General features: G+C 37.2%; 1 protein-coding gene across 1 annotated transcript; it reads left to right on the plus strand.

Annotated features, from left to right (window-relative positions):
• The first annotated feature begins 4,972 nt into the window (after nucleotides 1-4,972).
• LOC145547541 (sodium/glucose cotransporter 1-like) lies at nucleotides 4,973-17,926 on the plus strand. The gene is made up of 15 exons (XM_081613422.1): nucleotides 4,973-5,240; nucleotides 6,733-6,804; nucleotides 7,936-8,040; nucleotides 8,580-8,639; nucleotides 8,725-8,829; nucleotides 8,917-9,022; nucleotides 9,418-9,498; nucleotides 9,620-9,828; nucleotides 13,440-13,575; nucleotides 13,663-13,770; nucleotides 14,893-15,043; nucleotides 15,130-15,298; nucleotides 16,145-16,360; nucleotides 17,407-17,518; nucleotides 17,631-17,926. The coding sequence occupies exons 1-15, from the start codon at nucleotides 5,001-5,003 to the stop codon at nucleotides 17,846-17,848; spliced, it is 2,088 nt and encodes a 695-aa protein (XP_081469548.1). The 5' UTR covers nucleotides 4,973-5,000; the 3' UTR covers nucleotides 17,849-17,926.
• The last annotated feature ends 1,339 nt before the right edge of the window (nucleotides 17,927-19,265 follow it).

Raw genomic sequence — 19,265 nt, forward strand, 5'->3', positions numbered from 1 at the left:
TGTTTATCACATTTGGTGAATATGAAGATTTTGCTAGACTTTAAAATGTTTATGAAATTAAAATACAGCCAGAAATGTGCAAGAACATTTAGTTAAAATGTTCACAGTTGTTTATAAAATGCTGCAGGCAATGCAACAGTACACTGAACGCTTGAATGAAGCTACAGTAAAAATGTTGATAAACAGCCTGCAGCAGGTTTACATTACATGTACAGAATTGCATGACAAAGAGAACCAACACACCAGCACCTCCTACTGGTAAGGAAATTTCACTACAGCGCATCCATATTGCCATATTTGTAACATTCACCCAATGATCAGCATTATTCAGCATCATTTTGTTCCAGTGCAGGGGCTATTCTTAAACTTCTGAGGCCATCGCAGATTATATGTTCAGGCACATCAAGATAACAAAACTATTATCAGCTGAGTAGATTTGAAGATTACTAATAAAAATACATTTCCTGCTGTTACACCCAACACTAGACTCCTAGACAGGGTTAGCTTTAACCTTGGCTACCATCTTGATTGTAGGCACATATTTGTATTCGTCCAAAATATCTGGTACTGCGCTGTCAGTTTGATACGTTTTTACAGAGACAAACTTCTTGGTTGAATAAAAATACTGCTTGACCTAATTCTTTCTGGCAGAAGAATATGTTTAGCCCAAATTCTTATGGTAAAAAGGCTGGTGAGAATGTGTCTTTAGGTAATAACTTAGATCATCCAACTTGGGAAATTTTAAATCCATGTTGGGAAAAAGAAAAGAAAGAAATGAGGAGTTATGGATGGATAATTGAAAAGAAAATAACAGAATTTAAAATGAATAATTTAGAAATTAGTCAAACACTAATATCAATTATACCACCATGGATTCTACCAGAAGCAACAGTAGATATGTCAATAATGGAAAAGAAACAAGATAAATCTTACACCATAGATAATTATTCAGTACAATTATATTTAAACAATTATTACCAATATATTCAAAGTTATATAGGTGCATCAAAAATAACTTGAAAAGCTTTCGTAGTACCAGAATTCAATATAAAAATAGGAAAACAAATTACAGACAGTATACACAGGGGAAATGTTGGCAATATTATTAGCTTTACAATAGGGAGAATATATAAAACCATTAAAAACAATAATTTGTTCAGATTCAAGCTCTGCATTTTAAAACATAATCAATCAGGTAGGATGGACATTTTATTAGAAATAGTTCATACATTATTCAGAATACAAAATATGGGTTTGATAGTGGGTAGGGCAGATGAAATGGCAAAGAAGCCAATTTAAAATTATATTAGTTTTACAGTTAAAACAAATAAATCTGAGGGAAAGAGTGTTGTTAAAAAAAAAACCTATGAAAAAATGACAAAAAAAAAAGTGGGATGAAGAAAGAACAGGAAGATGGTTTTATAAAAATTCACAAGATAGGAGAAAGAAGAAATGGAAGAAGAAATAGAAAGGAAGAGAGAGTGATAAAGTTAAGATTTGGATATACAGGACTTCATTGTGCACTTTTTAAAATCCAAAAGCAAATGGCAAATGTGATTACTGTGAAAAATATTTATTATTATTATTATTATTATTATTATTATTGTAGAATTGAAAAGAGACTAACTTACCGGTTCTGAAAGCTTGGATCAGTCTTCTACACTGGATAGGTTTTAGAATTCCTTCAAGATCCTCTGTTCTGACGAAACCAAGGTCTTCAACACAGCTTACACCAATCATCTCAAGTGTAGAGATAACTGACTCAACCAGATCACTCCTGAGTGATGGCAAAGCTTTCTGAATACTCTCCTTCACATGCTCCATTTTGGCATATGCTTAAGTGGGTGGCGTAATCTGACACCTCTGTTGTAAAAACAAATAGGAAAAGAATCACTGAGTGTCTTAAGGTTTATGCAGGCCAGATTGCACTTTTTTTTTCTTCCATTTCATAGACTCCAAGCTCAGGCACCCATTTCGCAGATTTTTCTCTGAGCAAAAGTAAAATCAGTTTCACTTTTAACAACAATAGATGCAATTTGTCCCAACTGTAGTTGATTTTTTGCATAAGCTTGTAAGACAAACATGCCATTCCCATAGGTTGTTCCACAGACTTCTACTTTTTCTGTGACAACTGAGTTCAACACATTTAGTCCAAAGGTCTTCATCTTTGCTCTGATGTGACTATCATACAGTTCTGGACAAAAAGTGACTGACTCAGAAAATTGCACCTGGGGAGTAAAAAAGCTGCCATGACACTGATAAGCTTGAAATAACTGATGCCTTTCAGCTAGAGACTTTGTCACATTTTTGAAATTTTTACTTGACCTAATACAATGTTTCAACAGCCTTAACATAGTTGAAGTGTGTCTTGTAGAACTGAAGCCTTCAATGATGTGTGGCTAAAGAACCACTTGCTTTTAAAGCAGCATATACAGGTCCCTGTTCATAAGCTTTCTTACTAACACTTAATAATGTCTCTGTTGTCACAGAATACTGTTCTAGTTCTCTAGACAGTGTAGACATTGTACATTCATGCTGAATATCTTGAAGAGTTTTCATTTCAGTTGCTATCTCTGTCACAGTGGAGGCTGGAACTAAATACTTTGCTTGCAAGCCCAAGTAAAATATGGCCAGATTTTTTTGTGTAGGTACATTGTGCATCATTACTTTCATTTACTTTCAAAGCCTGGTCAACATTAGCATCTCCTACATTTTCTGAACTACATGGTGCCTCACCTGAGCTTGACTGTTCTGAAACCGTTTCCTCAAGAAGATGCTGTTCTGCAACTTCGCATAAATGCACGGCTGATATTTGACTTTCATTCCATCCCCTATGATACCTAGAGATGTGAGTTGAAAAGGATGGTTTCACATGAAACATTTTGGAGCACCCATTAGAAGGACAAGTTATCGCTAAGCCTTCTTCTATATGGCCACTTAGATGAGAAATTAGCCCTTTGACATCTGCATATTCTGTTGTACAAAAATTGAATGCGCATTTTAACTGTACAGATATAGTTTGATTTTGGGTTTGACTGGTCTTTAAGTCTGAATGTGTTCTTGACATGTGAACAGCAAAGCAAAGATATGAAGAAAACCTTCTTCCACATGTTTTATGGCCACAGGAGAAAAATACATTCTGGACATGTCTGTGAGATCTGCAGTGCTTCTAGTATGTGGATGATAAGATGCATGTAAATGTGCAAATATTACACACATACATAATGTCTTGGCTTTGTTGCAGTAGTGTGACTGCAAGAAAGTAATTTGTAAGGTAACCAAAAAGTATGAGGTTACAAAAAAGCTTATCAGTCAAAATTTCTAATTAAATGCAAACCAACGATGCAACCCTGTTCAAACAAAAAACGAACTGGAAGAAAGCAAGGCTAGAGTCTTGACGTAAAAACTATCCTGTCAAAGTAAAAAAAAAAAAAAAAAACACCAGCGCCCCACACCCAGGTTATCAAATTGTGCTTAATTAAAATAAAGACAGCCCGACATTTAAGAATAAGCACAAGCAGCATGACGCCATGAACTGCTAACTTTCACGCGCCCTTTATCAGCAGTTTGGATTTATTAAAAAGAAGAAAAAGACGCATAACACCAAAGGCCAAATCAAGAAAACTCACATGAGATGATAACAGTCATATATATATATATATATATATATATATATATATATATATATCAATATTTTGGGGGTCTTATTAAGATGGTCGAAAAAAATCAAGCTGGCAAGTTCCTCAAGAGATAAATGCAAAAATGGGCGCCGTTGGAGTGTGGGAAAAAAAAAAAAGAAAAGCTGTCACCGTTATTTAGCAAATAACTTCGTCTTAGAACCAAAAACGGCATTTAAAAATTGAGTAAAAACATTTTTAGCAAAACTAATGCTAAATTATATCGTTTAGAAGAAGTTAGAAGAAGAAGTTCGCTAGTCTGAAATATTATCTACACTAATACTGCTATGTATTTTTTTTTATTATTTAAAAAATGTATTGATTTACTTCACATTACCCCAGAGGTGCCAAAAAAACGATTACTCCAACTTCTAAGTCGAACTTGGGTCCAAGATACACATTCAGCGTCGGAGGAGAAAGAGCTTTGAATGGCGACAGAACAAGATTTTGCGCTTCGTGCAGGTTCTTGTTCCCATGATGCAATGCGCCAAATTGAAAATACGGGAAAAGTTCCTGTAAAATGTAAAAACGGAAAATTCCTTCAAATTTCTACAGTACATTTACCCGTTTTTTTTACAGTTTTGTTTTTACAGTGTACGGTTTTTTACGGTTTGGGGTTTGAGTTGCTTGTTTTCTTTTTAAGCTTTAAAAAAAAAAAACCTTTGTTTACAATCATGCCTTTAATTTCATAAAGGCATGATTTTACAAAGCAGCATCTAATTTAGTGGACACTTTAGGAAATGTTCTGTATCCATTAGTTGATAAAAAAGTCAGTAATGAAGCATGTTAAAATGTTGGACAAACAAGTGGTTTCAAGAAATTGTCAGGAGAAATAAGTTGTTCAGCTTTTACTCTTGAAGGACATTTGAAAATTAATTATAATTGCATGCATAGACCTAGAGTTATTCAAGCATGTCTATGTCCAACAGTTGACAGTTGAAAAAGGAAGCTGACTAAGGTTTGGTAAAAAAAAAAAAAAAACTGGCGGTGTCATTGAGTTGAAATGCTTCAGATTTGGGCATAACATCTTTTTATTAAAACAGGTTTCTGACTTGGTGAGATAATCTTAATAAAATTAACAAAATTTATGTGGTAGTTGGATGCATTTAAAAACCAAAAGGGGTCGACTTCTATTTCATCTGGCATTTATTTAAATTATTGATATCCTACTCAAACTAGTACATGATTTGTAAATAAAGGTTGTTGTTTTTGTTTTTTTTTTAAAGTTTTATCAGCGATAGGCTGCTGTGATCAGCGATACGAACGGTAAATAACCTACTAAGCGTCCCAAGAGGCACAGGAGGGACCGCGTGAAGGCATTCAATGAGGCCGATAACCGCTAATAACGGCCATTCCTTTATTAGCGGTTCCATCCGAAGCGGCTTCAGTCACAATGGACTATCCAACACTTCCACTCTGAGCAAAATGGCCTGGGAATATTTTGGATTCTCCCGCACCTTTAAAACCCCAAAAAATCAACCTTTCATCACCCGCGTCAACAATGCAGCTGACATCTCCGTTATTGTCATCTACTTTCTGGTCGTCTTGGCTGTGGGAGTTATTGTAAGTGTTGCAAACTGTCAACTTGTTGAAAGCCTGTTTGCATGATTTATTTACAGTTGTGTAGTTGTAAATTGCTTAAGCAAATTGCTAGAAAAAGGTCATGTTCTTTTGTTGCTTCTTTAGGTAAAACAAACAGATTAAACATTTTTTTTCTTTCTTTTTGCACAATAATGAATGATAAGTGAGTGTCACGGCATTCCAGTTGTTCTGAACTGACGGAGCAAAGACCGTTATGCTGTGTGAGCTGAATATTACAGTGTTTGCAGTGATTCTTCGGTTCATCATTAGAGAAAATTCCCCAGAGATCCTCTGACTGTCGCTGCTGGAGAAATATTCGACATCATCATCCTTTAGGAGTACAAAAAAAAAAAAAAAAAAAAGATCCACCATCAAGCTCAGTAAACCGGGATCATAGAGCCGTTAGCGGTTGAGACTCGTTAGCCGCTAACGGTCTCAACGCCAGTCAAAACTCAGAATAAGATGCATGAGCACAACTGATGGCATCAGTGTTCCCATCCCTACAGCGATGGGAACACTGATGCCGATCCTATGATATTCCCGGATTCTCCCATCAACAGCCCAGCTGCCAAGAAATCCTGCGTCGATCAGCCTCAACCCTCTACACGCCAACTTAAAAGCGGTGAGCGACAGAGCGGACGACGTAAAGGCTGACATCAAAGATATAAAAATATCTATTGAGTTCTTGCATGCCGAAATTGAAGACCTAAAAAATGAGAACTGTGTATAGAAGAATAAAACTGCAAAATTGGGGGCGCAAATAGAAGATCTGCAGGAGCGTGATGCAGATGCAGAGAGCTACAAACTGAGATGGTACCTAGGGCTCTACGGACTGCCTGAACATGAAGATCTTTAACAATTCGACTTTTTCTTTAGATGAAATGTATAGAGTGAATCTTATTATAATCCTAGCAAAAAAAGTATGTCCACAGAATGAAATGGAGTGAAAAAAACCCCCTCTTTTACTAATTTTCAAGAAATTGACTTAAAAATGTATATTGCCTCTGTTGAAAAACTTAACTTTAATAATAAGACACTGGTAAAAAACGATCTCTTGTCCAGAAATTTAACTCAATCTTATTTATTTTTGCTTTTATTGTTCTTTTGGCTGTAATATACCCTTCTTTGTATGTATTTGAATATATTTTGGACACTTTTTGTTATGAAAACCTAACTGAAAAAGTACACATCGTTTTATTTTACCAATGTATATATATTTATATAACTTTTGTCTTTCTAGACTTTAACATCAACACGCTCAATGTCTGTTATTATTTTTTATTTGTTTTTGTTATATTTTAATATTTGTCATTCAATTAACGTCTATATGTATGTTCATGTTGTTTGAAATAAAATTATTTTTTAAAATTCCTGGTGTTCTGTGTTGCTCAGTGTATAGAACACTAACTTAGAGCTAAACTAGATGATAAGCTTGTTTTGCAAAAGCTTATGTATTTTTTTTGTCCTGTTGCAGGCCATGGTCCGCACCAATCGATCCACTGTGGGTGGCTTTTTCCTTGCAGGGAGGAGCATGGTGTGGTGGCCGGTGGGTATCTGACAACAAATGAGAAGCATTTTTTGTTCTTTTGCTATTTTTTGTAATAGCAAATAATAGAACTATTAGAGTTGTGACGGAAAAGATGTACGATTAAAAAAAAAGTTCACTCTACTTAACAGGAGTGACATGTTGGTCACATACAATTTAGATTGGACTGAATGGGTAAGAAGCAGCAAAAATCAAAATCTTTGTTTTCGTTCAAAATGGGCTAGAAACTGTTGAAATGAAGCTGAATCTGTGGCTGCACAGGCCCCAGTGTGGTAAATACTAATTGAGACCTTTAATAGAAGAATTAGTCAGAAGAAATAATAAAAAAAGGAAAAATATAAAAAAACCAACTATAGAACCTTGGCTTGTTAGGATGAGTTTGCAGGAGAATGCTGAACACTGAAAAACCAGGATTGTTAACAAGAGTGGAACTATGAGACTTTTGTAAAAATGGACAGATGAAACCAAATCTTTCCTCACTGTAATGTTTGGCAAAGAAATCAGAAAAAAGAATATATTCCTGCAAAAAAGAGCAAATTAAACAAGGCTTTCTGCATGGATAAACGAACTACCCATACCTCCCTCAAAATAAGAAAGAAAAAACACCAATAAAAATGGCGTGGCCAGGTTAAGGCCTACACAACTTGGCCACACCGTATAGAACAGGCCATAGCTGTTCACTTATCGAGGATTGCTGACTTGACAATTGTCTAGCACAATATCAGTGAGGAAAGTCACAAAAAGTCAATGCTAAAGTAGCTGAGTATTCACAGAGGGCTGTATCCAAACAGGTAAATAGAAAATTGACTGGAAGGAAAAGCTGAGATAGAAAAAGGTTTTCCTGCAACTGTAAAATCCACAACAACAGGACTGACAAGCAGAGCCCTTTCAATAGTTTTGGGGAGATTCATAAGATGTGGGCTGTGGTCAGAATTAGAGTCTCAAGAGCCTCCACACACACAGTTTCACCCACGGCATGAGCTACAACTTTTGCATTCCTTGCATTAAACCTGTCCGGAATGAGATATATCATCCTGAAAGGGCCTTAAAGACAGAAAATGTTCCAAATGTGTTTATCTGGTATTTATAGATTGTTTTGGGATCTCTTTGTAAATTAAACATTTTTTTTAGATTGGAGCATCACTCTTTGCCAGCAACATTGGCAGCGGCCACTTTGTAGGGATTGCTGGTACTGCTGCAGCTTCTGGAATTGCCATTGGTGGATTTGAGTGGAATGTGAGTATTTGTGGTATGTTTTCCAAATAGGAGAGACAAAATGTCATAATAGGCTGCACAGTGGCGCAGTTGGTAGAGATGTTGCCTTGCAGCAAGAAGGTTCTGGGTTCAATTCCCGGCCCCGGTCTTTCTGCATGGAGTTTGCATGTTCTCCCTCTGCATGCGTGGGTTTTCTACAGGTACTCCGGTTTCCTCCCACAGTCCAAATGACATGACTGTCAGGTTATTTGGCCTCTCCAAATTGCCCCCAGGTGTGAATATGTGTGTGCATGGTTGTTTGACCTGTGTGTTTCTGTGTTGCCCTGCGACAAACTGGTGACCTGTCCAGGGTGTACCCTGCCTCTTGCCCAGAATGTTAGCTGGAGAGGCACCAGCAGCCCTCCCAAACCCACTAAGGGATGAGAGTGTAAAGAAAATGGATGGATGAAGATCTCATAATGCAAAATAATTGGTTTGGAGAAATTGAAAAGTAAAAATCATTTTAATGTTTAATATTTTCTTGATTGTTTCAATGTTTTGCCATGTTTTGTTTGTTCCAGGCTCTTGTTGTTGTCATCATTCTGGGATGGCTCTTTGTGCCGATCTACATCAAAGCTGGGGTAAACAGCATGTGCATTTTCTGTTGAAAAGTGCACCCGTTGTAGTCATTGAGTCTTGATAAAGCAAAATATCAAATTTGTGTAGGTGGTCACCATGCCTGAGTACCTGAAGAAGAGGTTCGGAGGACAGCGGATTCGTATCTATCTCTCTGTGCTCTCCCTCTTCCTCTACGTCTTCACAAAGATCTCTGTATGTTTTTTTTTCTTTCTAACCTTTGAACCTTTCAACAATGCATTTAACAAATTAAAGTAAAAGATGCTTTCTGTCTCCTTCCAGGCCGACATGTTCTCTGGTGCCATTTTCATCCAGCAGGCTCTTGGACTGAACATCTACGTTGCTGTTATCGCTCTTCTGGCGATTACTGCACTGTACACCGTCACAGGTGCATCCTCAGGAAGAAATTCACTTTCTTTTTGGAGATCAACATTTTCCTCATAAACCTTGCCTACAAAAAGTCTTATGTAAATGGCCCCCTGAGTGAGGGTAAAGTCCTCTCAAGATCAAAAAACACATGTAAAGAGAAAACTCCTCCTTTCCTGGCTTGTATATCTGTGGTGTGTTTGTGGTTAATTGCCCATGGATTACAATAAGCCTCAAATAGCCCTCTAATAGTTGCTGCTCTGCATTAATCCGTGCACACCTTCACATAACGTTTACAAAACAAGCGGAAACACCGACATAAAAACAAGATAATCCTATACTCTCTAGTGCACATATTACTATCTACACTTCAGAATAAGAAATGTTACAGATTGCTAACGCCATGTTTTATTTCAGGTGGACTGGCTGCGGTGATATATACAGACACCTTACAGACCATCATCATGGTTATTGGATCCTTCATTCTCATGGGTTATGGTAATAAGCAATAATCCTTATTTATCATTTTGCCTTGCACTGTTGATTGGTTTTATTGTGACATCATTCAGAAATGGAAGAGTGAGTCTTAGTCCAACCATTTCTCCCTGTCTACCCTCAGCTTTCAATGAAGTGGGGGGCTATGTAAATTTCGAGACACTCTACATGGCTGCAATTCCCAAAAACACCACTAACATCAGGGCAGAGTGCTACAAGCCTCGGAAAGACTCCTTCCACCTTTTCAGAGATCCAATAACAGGAGACCTGCCCTGGCCTGGCCTGGTGTTTGGACTCACCATCCAGGCCACCTGGTACTGGTGCACTGATCAGGTCAGTAAAAATACAATCAGTACCTTTGACTGTGTGGATGCTTTACTTCCACTGACTCAGTAATAGCTTGTACTGCATACCAGAAACAATCCAACGGTTAGATTGTTTACTAAGGCCATAATCTCATCCACTTGATTTTTACATAACCGTACGCGCATTTATTACACAGCAGAAAATGATGGACCGGGTCGCTTCTGGTGTAGAATATTTAATTAGTTCAAACTGCAAACAGAAAGCACTGCGGTTATAGTAGCTGCTCCTAATATCTGCTGTAAGTTGTTTTCTCAGCAATGGTGGACTTCTTCAGCCTACCAGAGAGTCAACCGCTAAACACAATAATCAAAAAGCGGCACAACAGTAAACTCACATACTCACTACTGACGTCACTGTACATCTCCTCAAACATAACTTTCATTAAGTGAACTCAAAATACATATATTTAGAAAATATTTTGCAGCCTTCCCAGGTGAAAAAAAGTATACTTTAGTATACTTTAGTTATATTTTAACATACTTTATTATACTTTTATCGATGTACTTAAACTGTACTATTTTGGAACAACAAATTTTGTGCTTAGTATACTTCAGTAGTATTTAAATAGTATTAAATTACAACTAATAGTATATTTTAGTATACTATACGTACTTTTTTGGTGGTGCCCATCTCCAGCAGCCATCAGATGAGAGGCAGGGTTCACCCTGTACAGGTCACCAGTCCATCACAGGGCCCTGAAAGTCAACAACAAATAAAAAAAATCAAAGATAAATGTTAGATTAACAAGAAGAGAAACATTCTTTCCAGTTACCTTTAAATCAAATCATGTTTATTAAGCACTTAGTGTTGGTAACAGCAGTTTTTGTTGTTGAAAATGTAGCTAGCTCCTCATTGAAAAAACAAACTTACATCATGAAGACAATGTGGAGGTTCATCCTTAGAGCTGGTTGGTGATCTGGTGGAGTCAGAGCTTCTTCTGAGAGAGAAAGTCTTTAGGTTTCCTAACACCTGATTTCTCTGGCTTCCTCTTTCATCTTCATTTGCTTAGTTAGACTGCAAACATATGTTGAAGATAAAAACATTGATGAACGAGTTAGAACAACAACCTCACAATATCAAAGTCTCTCTGTCTTATGGAGCTCAATTAAAACCAGGTTAGTTTATGAATTCAAGTATAAGTCGCAACAAACAACCTCCATGCAATTAAAACATGAAGCCGAATGATTGCTATAGTAATAATCATACAAGTCACAATACAATTGATAAAATGATTATTTAAGAAACCAACGTAAGTTATATATCTTTACTGCACAGTTTATAATTAAATGAAGATAATTAATAAGCAAACTTACCACCAGCTAGCAACACTTAGCAGTCTTCGTCCCCCCGGGCTCCTTTTGTGACACACATTTCATTTCCATCGGTTGTTGTCCCGTTGTGTTGTCGTCTAACTCTGACGTCACCAGCTTGAATTTGATTGGGTACTTTCTTAAAAATTACATCATGATTATCCTTTTTTTTATTGTATGCAATTTTAATAAATAGTAAGTATTTTGGTACTGTAAAGCAGTGCACAAGTGTCCCAAAAGAGGGTGCTGTTTTGAACACCGCAATCCTAGCATGTTTGTCCTGCCGGGGACACCGTAGTGCAGGGGATTTTTGTGCGCGAACTGCTGTATTCCTTACAGTGTGTTTACTGCCTGTAAGGTAAGCAGTAGCTCCGCTAGCCCGGTGTAAAAAATGAACATTATATATTTCTATTGGTTCAGATTGCCAGTTAGGCATACATTACATTTTCTTTCTGGTGATGTTTGATTGTTTTGTGATGCTTGATTGTTTTGTGAAAAAAGCGGTTGAATGCTGACAGTGTGTTTACTGCCTGTAAGGTGGACGAAATAAACGCGCCAAGGTCTCCCCACAACTAAGATCGCTGTGTCCGATTCCTCTTTTCTGCACATCCCATCTTCACTCACAAATAAAACAACGCAGAGTTCATAGGGTGTCTTCCACCAGTGGCAGATCCAAAGAGGGAAAGCCTGGGTTACAGTACAATTATGTTTAAGTGTGTTTAAAGCACTCATTTCGAAATTGGTACAAGTGTATTTTTTAGTATACTTCAGATGTACTTATATGTAGTACACTTAATAATTAGTATACTTAAAGTGTACATTCACAAATTTAAGTATGTTTGAAGTATACTTTTTTTTTTCACCTGGGCTATTACAGCGGAAAAACCGAGCCCACATGAGCGCAAACCATTGGAATCATTACTTTAGCCTGGTGCTAGCTCCGGTTTCACATTCAGCTCGGCAGTTCAGTTCTGCTGAAGCACGTTTTTTCTGCCAGATGGTACTTATCAGAGGCTAATAGCGTTATAATCTATATATACTACTTATGACTCAGCTTGCCTGTGAACAGAAAGCACAGCAGTTACAGTAGCTGCTCCTAATATCTGTTGTAAGCTGTTTTCTCAGCAATGGCGGACTTCTTCAGACTACCAGAGCATTAACCTGTTGCAAATGGCGCTGAGCGCCCTCTGATGGCGAAATTCATACATTGCTAGATATAATAAATTCTAACGCTAGTTTCTTGCTGTAAGTAATCTTTAGCATAAAAATAAAATGGGGGGCTACTATTTTCATGCCTTGTTCCCTTTCATGCCACACATTCACGCTCTTTTATCTCGCCTGTTTTGGACAGAATCACTGAGGCGGTCTAAGGTTGCCAGCTGATAATGAAGAGCCATGTCATATAACAGCTCTTTGGAGTAAAAGGGTGATCTATGAGCTGAATTCCTGACATTTCTTGAACCTATAGTTGTCTAGACACAAATTCTTCAGTTCACAAATAAATACTGGCATCCTGTTTTTACTTTAACACTGACAGTAAATGTAAAACAGACCAAATTTGACCCATTTTCAAATGAGAGAAAGTACTTGTCTCTGTTGGTTAGCTTTCATTGAAATAATTTTAGTCCTAGTGAATGATGTTTATGTTGTTGCTATGTAATGTGCATGACAAGCTATGCTAAATGTGTCTAATGTATAGGTAAACGGACATACTGTATAATCTAATGACTGTCAATAGCCACATCTGCCATGTTGTTTTTTATTAACAAAAGATAAGAAATGTCCAGTGCATGTAATAGTCATTATCCTAATATTACTATGAGTCATACTTTTGCTTTTGTTTTCCAACATTGCCTCCACAATTCATCCATCCATCCATCCATTTTCTTTACACCCTTGTCCCTTAGTTGGGTCGGGAGGGGTGCTGGTGCCTATCTCCAGCTAACGCCTTCACAATCCACATTTATTAATTTCTGGCTCAGTTTAAATGATTAATATCAAAAGCTCCATTTGCCTTAATTTGAAATCAGTATGTTTGTGCTTCATCTGCTCACTTAAAGTTGTATGCACAGAAATAGTTATTCATTTACAGGCTCGTTCTCCACAGTCAATTACAATTTATTGAAATTACTTTAGTTTTTCTGAGTGAGGAACTTTAAATGACGTAAAGCAGCAACAGCTCTGATAAAAAAAAATCCAAACATTTTTCTTGATACAGTAGAAGTTAAGTATTTAACACTGCCTTCAAATGTTCCATCTTTTTTGCAGGTGATTGTCCAGCGTTGCCTCTCAGGCAAGAATCTCTCTCATGTGAAAGCAGGTTGCATTTTGTGTGGCTACCTGAAGGTGCTGCCCATGTTTCTCATGGTTTTTCCTGGCATGATAAGCAGGATCTTGTATCCTGGTGCGTGTTTTGCTCTTTCCAAGTTCTGTTGTCTTGAGGGAAAAATAAAACAACAATAAAGTGTCAACAATTTCTTAAAACATTCAGATGTGGTGGCATGTGTGGTCCCGGAAGAATGTATGAAACACTGTGGAGCTAGTGTTGGATGCACCAACATTGCCTATCCCAAACTGGTTGTGGATCTTATGCCAAATGGTGAGTGGATCGACAACATTGTCTTAAAATGTGAATCAACACTTTTGTTCCTTTATGTCAGTGGTCTCCAAACTTTTTCCTGTGAGGGCCACATAACTTCTCCCTTCTCTGGTGGGGTGCCGGAGTCAGTTTGTAACAGAAAAAGTATGACGATTACAGGAGTGCCTAAATGTAAAAATGTAGTTTTCCAGACAGTACAATCAAATAACTCTCTCTGGGTTCTTCTCAGAAAAAATTAAGGAAGTAACACTATTTATGAAATAAATTCTGCACCGGATTATAAGCTGCACCCCCAAAGTTTAAAAAAAGAAAACACAGTAAACATACACATATAAATCAGACCGGACTATAAACCGCAAATATCTCTGCCGCTCCAGGTTTTCCACAATGATGCAGCAGCAGCAGAGGGGGACGGACACCCAAAATTTGAGTCATAACAGGTCAATTGAAAAACACATTTATTACGGTTGAAAAAGAAAAAGTTGCCAAATTTAGATTTAACTGAACTGATTACGGTAGTTTCCGAACAGTAACTGTAACAGTAAAAGTGTTGATCCTTCGTGTTGCTACTAGCATGTGCTAAACGAACATGAGCGCTTTCTTCTTCTTTTGCTTCTTCTTTAGATTTCAACGGCAGCTTTCATCCATTATTGTTGCACTACTGCCATCTATTGTATCCTAATATCTATACCTCAAATTCTCATAATGATCCCTGTATTATTTAAAAAATATAATTTTTCCCCTCAATGCTATTTAACTGATCAACAACAGTCTCAAATTTCAATTCCCTATTAAAACCTAATTCCATTTTAATGGGTACTTTCTTCTTTTATTTCCAATTTTGACTTCCAATGATTCACTTCCTGCTAAAGAGCCCCCTGGTGGTTGAAGAAAAATCCACATATAAACCGCACCGGGCCATAATCCCCATGGTTCAAAGCTTAGGAAAAAAGTAGTGGCTTATAGTCTGGAAAATACGGTACTTTGAAAAAAATCTAAATGCTCTCTGGTATTGTTCAGGGGGTCGGACTAAATGTGGAGGCCGGCTGGATCCGGCCCGCGGGCCGTAGTTTGGGGACCACTGCTTTATGTTTTCCTTCGCCTTTGTCCATCTCTCTTCAGGTCTGAGGGGTTTGATGCTGTCAGTGATGTTGGCCTCTCTAATGAGCTCCCTTACTTCAATATTTAACAGTGCTAGTACCCTCTTCACCATGGACATCTATACTAAGGTCCGTCATAACGCCAAAGAGAGGGAACTGATGATTGCTGGCAGGTAAAACTGTTTTGGATTGATGATAATATAATTACTGTTTGCATGCTTGACTCTAACCATGAGTCTTTGTTTATTCTTCCTTTCAGGGTGTTTATTGTGGTCCTTATTGGAATAAGCATTGCCTGGATCCCTGTGGTGCAGTCAGCCCAGAGTGGTCAGCTCTTTGACTACATCCAGTCAATCTCCAGCTATCTCACTCCACCTGTGGCCGCTGTCTTCATGCTCGGCATGTTCTGTAAACGAGTTAATGAAACTGTGAGTTTCCTTTTAGTTTACAGTTGCTGCTTTAGTTGCAACATAAATGTGTATTTTGTAGCATACATGGCAGATACAGGAACCATCAGAGGCTATCTGGTTTGGGGGCAGACAGACCTGAACTGAGGATTTTACCACGGGATAGAAAAAGTTCAGTCATCTGCACAAAGAAGGCCTCTTAAGACTTGGAGAAGAACAGTCCGTCACCATGACTGAGATTCTTAAAAGCTTCTTATTGGAAAGGCTCTGCACATCATGGACCTGCAATGGTTGAAATGCCTGTTTAATGTTGAAGAGATGAGAAGGATTGTAGCTGTGGTGTAACAGACCTGGGTAGTGGTTCTCGTCATTAAGAGAGAAAACCAATGAATCACTCTTTTTAGCCTTTTCTTATAGAAGAATAAAAAAATATGGTAGATTTCTTTCCAAAGTGACCATCAGGTGACAAACTATAGGTCCTATGGGTTTGTTATTTACTCAGTTTTAAGGCTGTGGATCCAGAAATTACTATTATTATCTGATGAAACACAACCCAAATATACTTTGTGGATGCTGTAATTTATAAGAACACATCTCTGTTTTGTTATAAGGAAAAGGTAGTTTTAGTTTCTGTCACATCAACCAAAGATGATGTAACATTATCTGGGAGGATTATGTTGAAGGAGGATTTTTGTTATCTTTTGACAGAATGAGATGTCTTACCTGTTTTAGCTTCTGTGTCAAGCCACATTTATTGCTGCAGCCATTCCAGATAACTGACTTGATTTAAGCTAGACGTCAGTTGGTGGATTATTGTTTTAATAGTGTTTTTATCCTTCTTTCTTTCCTACTTTCTTCTTTTTACAGGGTGCCTTTTTCGGACTCATAATTGGTTTATTAGTAGGATTATCCAGGATGATTACAGAGTTTATCTACGGGACAGGGAGCTGTGTTAGCCCGAGTAACTGTCCTACCATCATCTGTGGAGTGCACTACCTCTACTTTTCGATTATCCTGTTCACTGTCTCTTGCATCCTCATACTTGGAATCTCCCTAATGACCAAGCCCATCGATGACAAGCATGTACGTGACAGTTTTGTGATAAGAGTAGCTTAATATGTAACTTTCCAAATCAGTAATTGTTCACAGGAAGACTATCCACTTCCTGCACAAACTCTTTTACATTTTTTCTGCTTATTATATATACATTATATCTTATTAAAGTTGCAGGTACTTTGGGATGTTAAAGACTGAGTAACATAAAATCTTATTATGCAGTTTCTGAGTGAAGATGGTGAAGAAGTTAGCAGCTAAGAAAACAGTTCTTTGAAGATTTTGTTTGTAATTTATAGCATCTCTTTGAGCTTCAAGCTTGACTTTATTAAATCAATCAAAGAACAAAATGCACTTGTAGCAGAAGAATTTATGTTTATTTCAATTTCAGCAATCTCCAGTTGCTGAAACTCACTTCACTTACTTTGACTTTTTTCACTCAAGGCTGCACTAAATAAGTTTTATAAAAGTACTGTATGTTCTTTATATATTTGTTAAAACTGTCACCATGTTGCGACAGTATGAGACAGGCAATCTGTGAAAAGATCAAGCTACTTTTGTCATCTGCAGAAATTTATCTCTTCCAGTCGGAAACAACCAACCAGAGCTAAGAGGAGGAGCTAAGCTCTGTCAATCATCCTCATGTACATGGTGCTTAATGTGCAACAGCTTCATGTTCTATGAAAACCATTTATCTGAGAGGTTCCTTCTGACAGAGCAGATTATTTGTTGAGATGACAGTAGGTCCTTAGGGAGAAGAAAGAGGAACTCGATCTTTTTTCACTTATTATCTGTTTCGTACTATACTGTCACAACATAGTGATAGTTTTAACAAATATGTAAAAAAACATCCATCTATCCATTCATGATCCAATATCTATCCTTGTGGGGTTATGGGGGCTGCTGGAGCCTAACTCTAGCGATCAAAAGGTGAGAGTAAAAATCATGCTGTTTTATAAAAGTTACATTCTGCTGCTTTAAACCTATAAAACATCCATGATTTGTGCTGCAATAGTTGGACATTTTTCTGAGTTCTGAACAGTTTTCTCACATAATGCATTATGTTATTTTCCCAGCTGTACCGATTGTGCTGGAGTCTGAGGAACCGTACAGAGGAAAGAGAGGACATTGATCCGGACGATTGGATTGAGGACCATGATGAGGACGACAGAAAGATGGAGGCAGAAAGTATAAGGAACACATACAGTTTACACTTCTTAAGATTGAAGCTGCTTTAAAGATAGCTTTAGATTTTACATGACTTTATTTTGATACAAAAATCTCTTTGCCTTTATTCCAGAACCTGAGAAAAAGGCAAATTTCTTCAAAGAAGCACTAATGTGCTTCTGCGGACTGGAGAAGAACAAAGAAGCACCAAAACTTACTCCAGAGGAGGAAGCAGAACTGAAGAAGCAGCTAACAGATACAACAGAGAAGCCTTTCTGGAGGAATGTTGTCAATGCAAATGCCATCATCCTCCTGTGTGTTGCTGTGTTCTTTCACATATACTTTGGTTAGCCAAACCCCATCAACATTAAGTGGTCCTGGATGCTGCAATTGATTTTGCATGGATTAAAATGATAACAAAACCATTAACGCTGATCCTGTGTGCCATCATTCTTCCTGTATTGTGCCAACTGATCTCACATAGGACACAACATGTACTTTTCTCCACGAACCTTTCTTTTAAGTTAACTTTTTCCTTGTATTTGTCACCTGGAGTGAACCAGTAAACGACAGTGTAACATATTAATGCATCAAACTTGTTAGGAAGTCCAAATTCTCACATATTTGTTCTGACTTCCATGTCGTCTTGTCATATTTGTACATATTCCTGTTATGACCTGAACGGTCTCTTTTTGTTGTGGTGCAAAGAGAGTATCTCTGTAATTGAGAACATCTTATATATGTAGCTTCAAATTGGCTTCTTTTTATTATCCCAAGAGGTTAGAAAATGTATTGTTTGGCAAATTTTCATTGTGATACTGCACACATACATTAGACGATAATTTGTTTTATCTGCAGCTCCTTGTCTTTTGTGACTGAAAACATAAACTTTTTATTTTCTTAAGTTTACAGACAATTGCTGTTTATATCACCAGATGCTACATTAAGTCATTATGAAAGAGGGACAACATGACAAAAACTGTTTACCTGGAGGAAGTTAGTAATATTTAACCAGTAAAGGACAAACAAGATGGTTGTAAATTCCCTCAGAATGTATGTGTGCTACCTCATTCATCGACCTCAGCTGGGTTTTCTCATAATGTGTGCTCAAAGTCCACAAGTGCTGTCACTTCTAACTTGCATACACCTAACTGTGTGTGTTGTTTTAGGTGTTAATGAATAAAGCCATCTCAGTTAGAAAGCACTCAGACACTCTCTTTGCTTCCACCTAGTGGGGTAAAATGACTTAAGTTAAAAAAATGCAAAACAGATTTTCACTGTTTTCTCTTTTGCATATTTAATTTTTGCCTGTCATACCACAAATGCATTTATTCACCAAAAAACATAAATGACTACTTGCTTCCTTTTTAATTGCCTAAATGATATTTTATGTTTATTAAAATAACATTTACAGCATTATCTTGGTTTTTAGCTAACTCTGTACATTTATTCAATGCAACCATCATGCTGTTATTAAATGCTTTATTATTATAGCCTTGGCAGCGGTCACGCTCTTCCATAAGATTTCCTCAATCAACACCTCCTGATCCAGGAACTGTACATGACTGCAGAGCTGATAAGACTATCAATCAGATTGTGTTATCTACGAATTAGCAAGTCAAAGGTCAGTAATTAGTATGTATCAGACAGGACATTTTGTCTTTTTACCAATAAATCAAATGGTAATTATCAGCTCAACAGATTTTCTAAATATAACTAAAGAGCCATAAAGACACCAAGGTTACGTTTTGATTTTACGTAACCTTGA

The sequence above is a fragment of the Poecilia reticulata genome, chromosome 12, assembly GCF_904066995.2.
Source record: "Poecilia reticulata chromosome 12, P_reticulata-male-v2, whole genome shotgun sequence".
Lineage (NCBI taxonomy): Eukaryota > Metazoa > Chordata > Actinopteri > Cyprinodontiformes > Poeciliidae > Poecilia > Poecilia reticulata.

Coding starts and splice junctions, on each gene's coding strand:
- LOC145547541 (XM_081613422.1), top strand. CDS start 5,001: ATGAGGCCGATAACCGCTAATAACGGCCATTCCTTTATTAGCGGTTCC. Junction 6,805..7,935: donor GGAGCATGGTGTGGTGGCCG/GTGGGTATCTGA, acceptor CATTTTTTTTAG/ATTGGAGCATCACTCTTTGC. Junction 13,771..14,892: donor TGTGGATCTTATGCCAAATG/GTGAGTGGATCG, acceptor ATCTCTCTTCAG/GTCTGAGGGGTTTGATGCTG.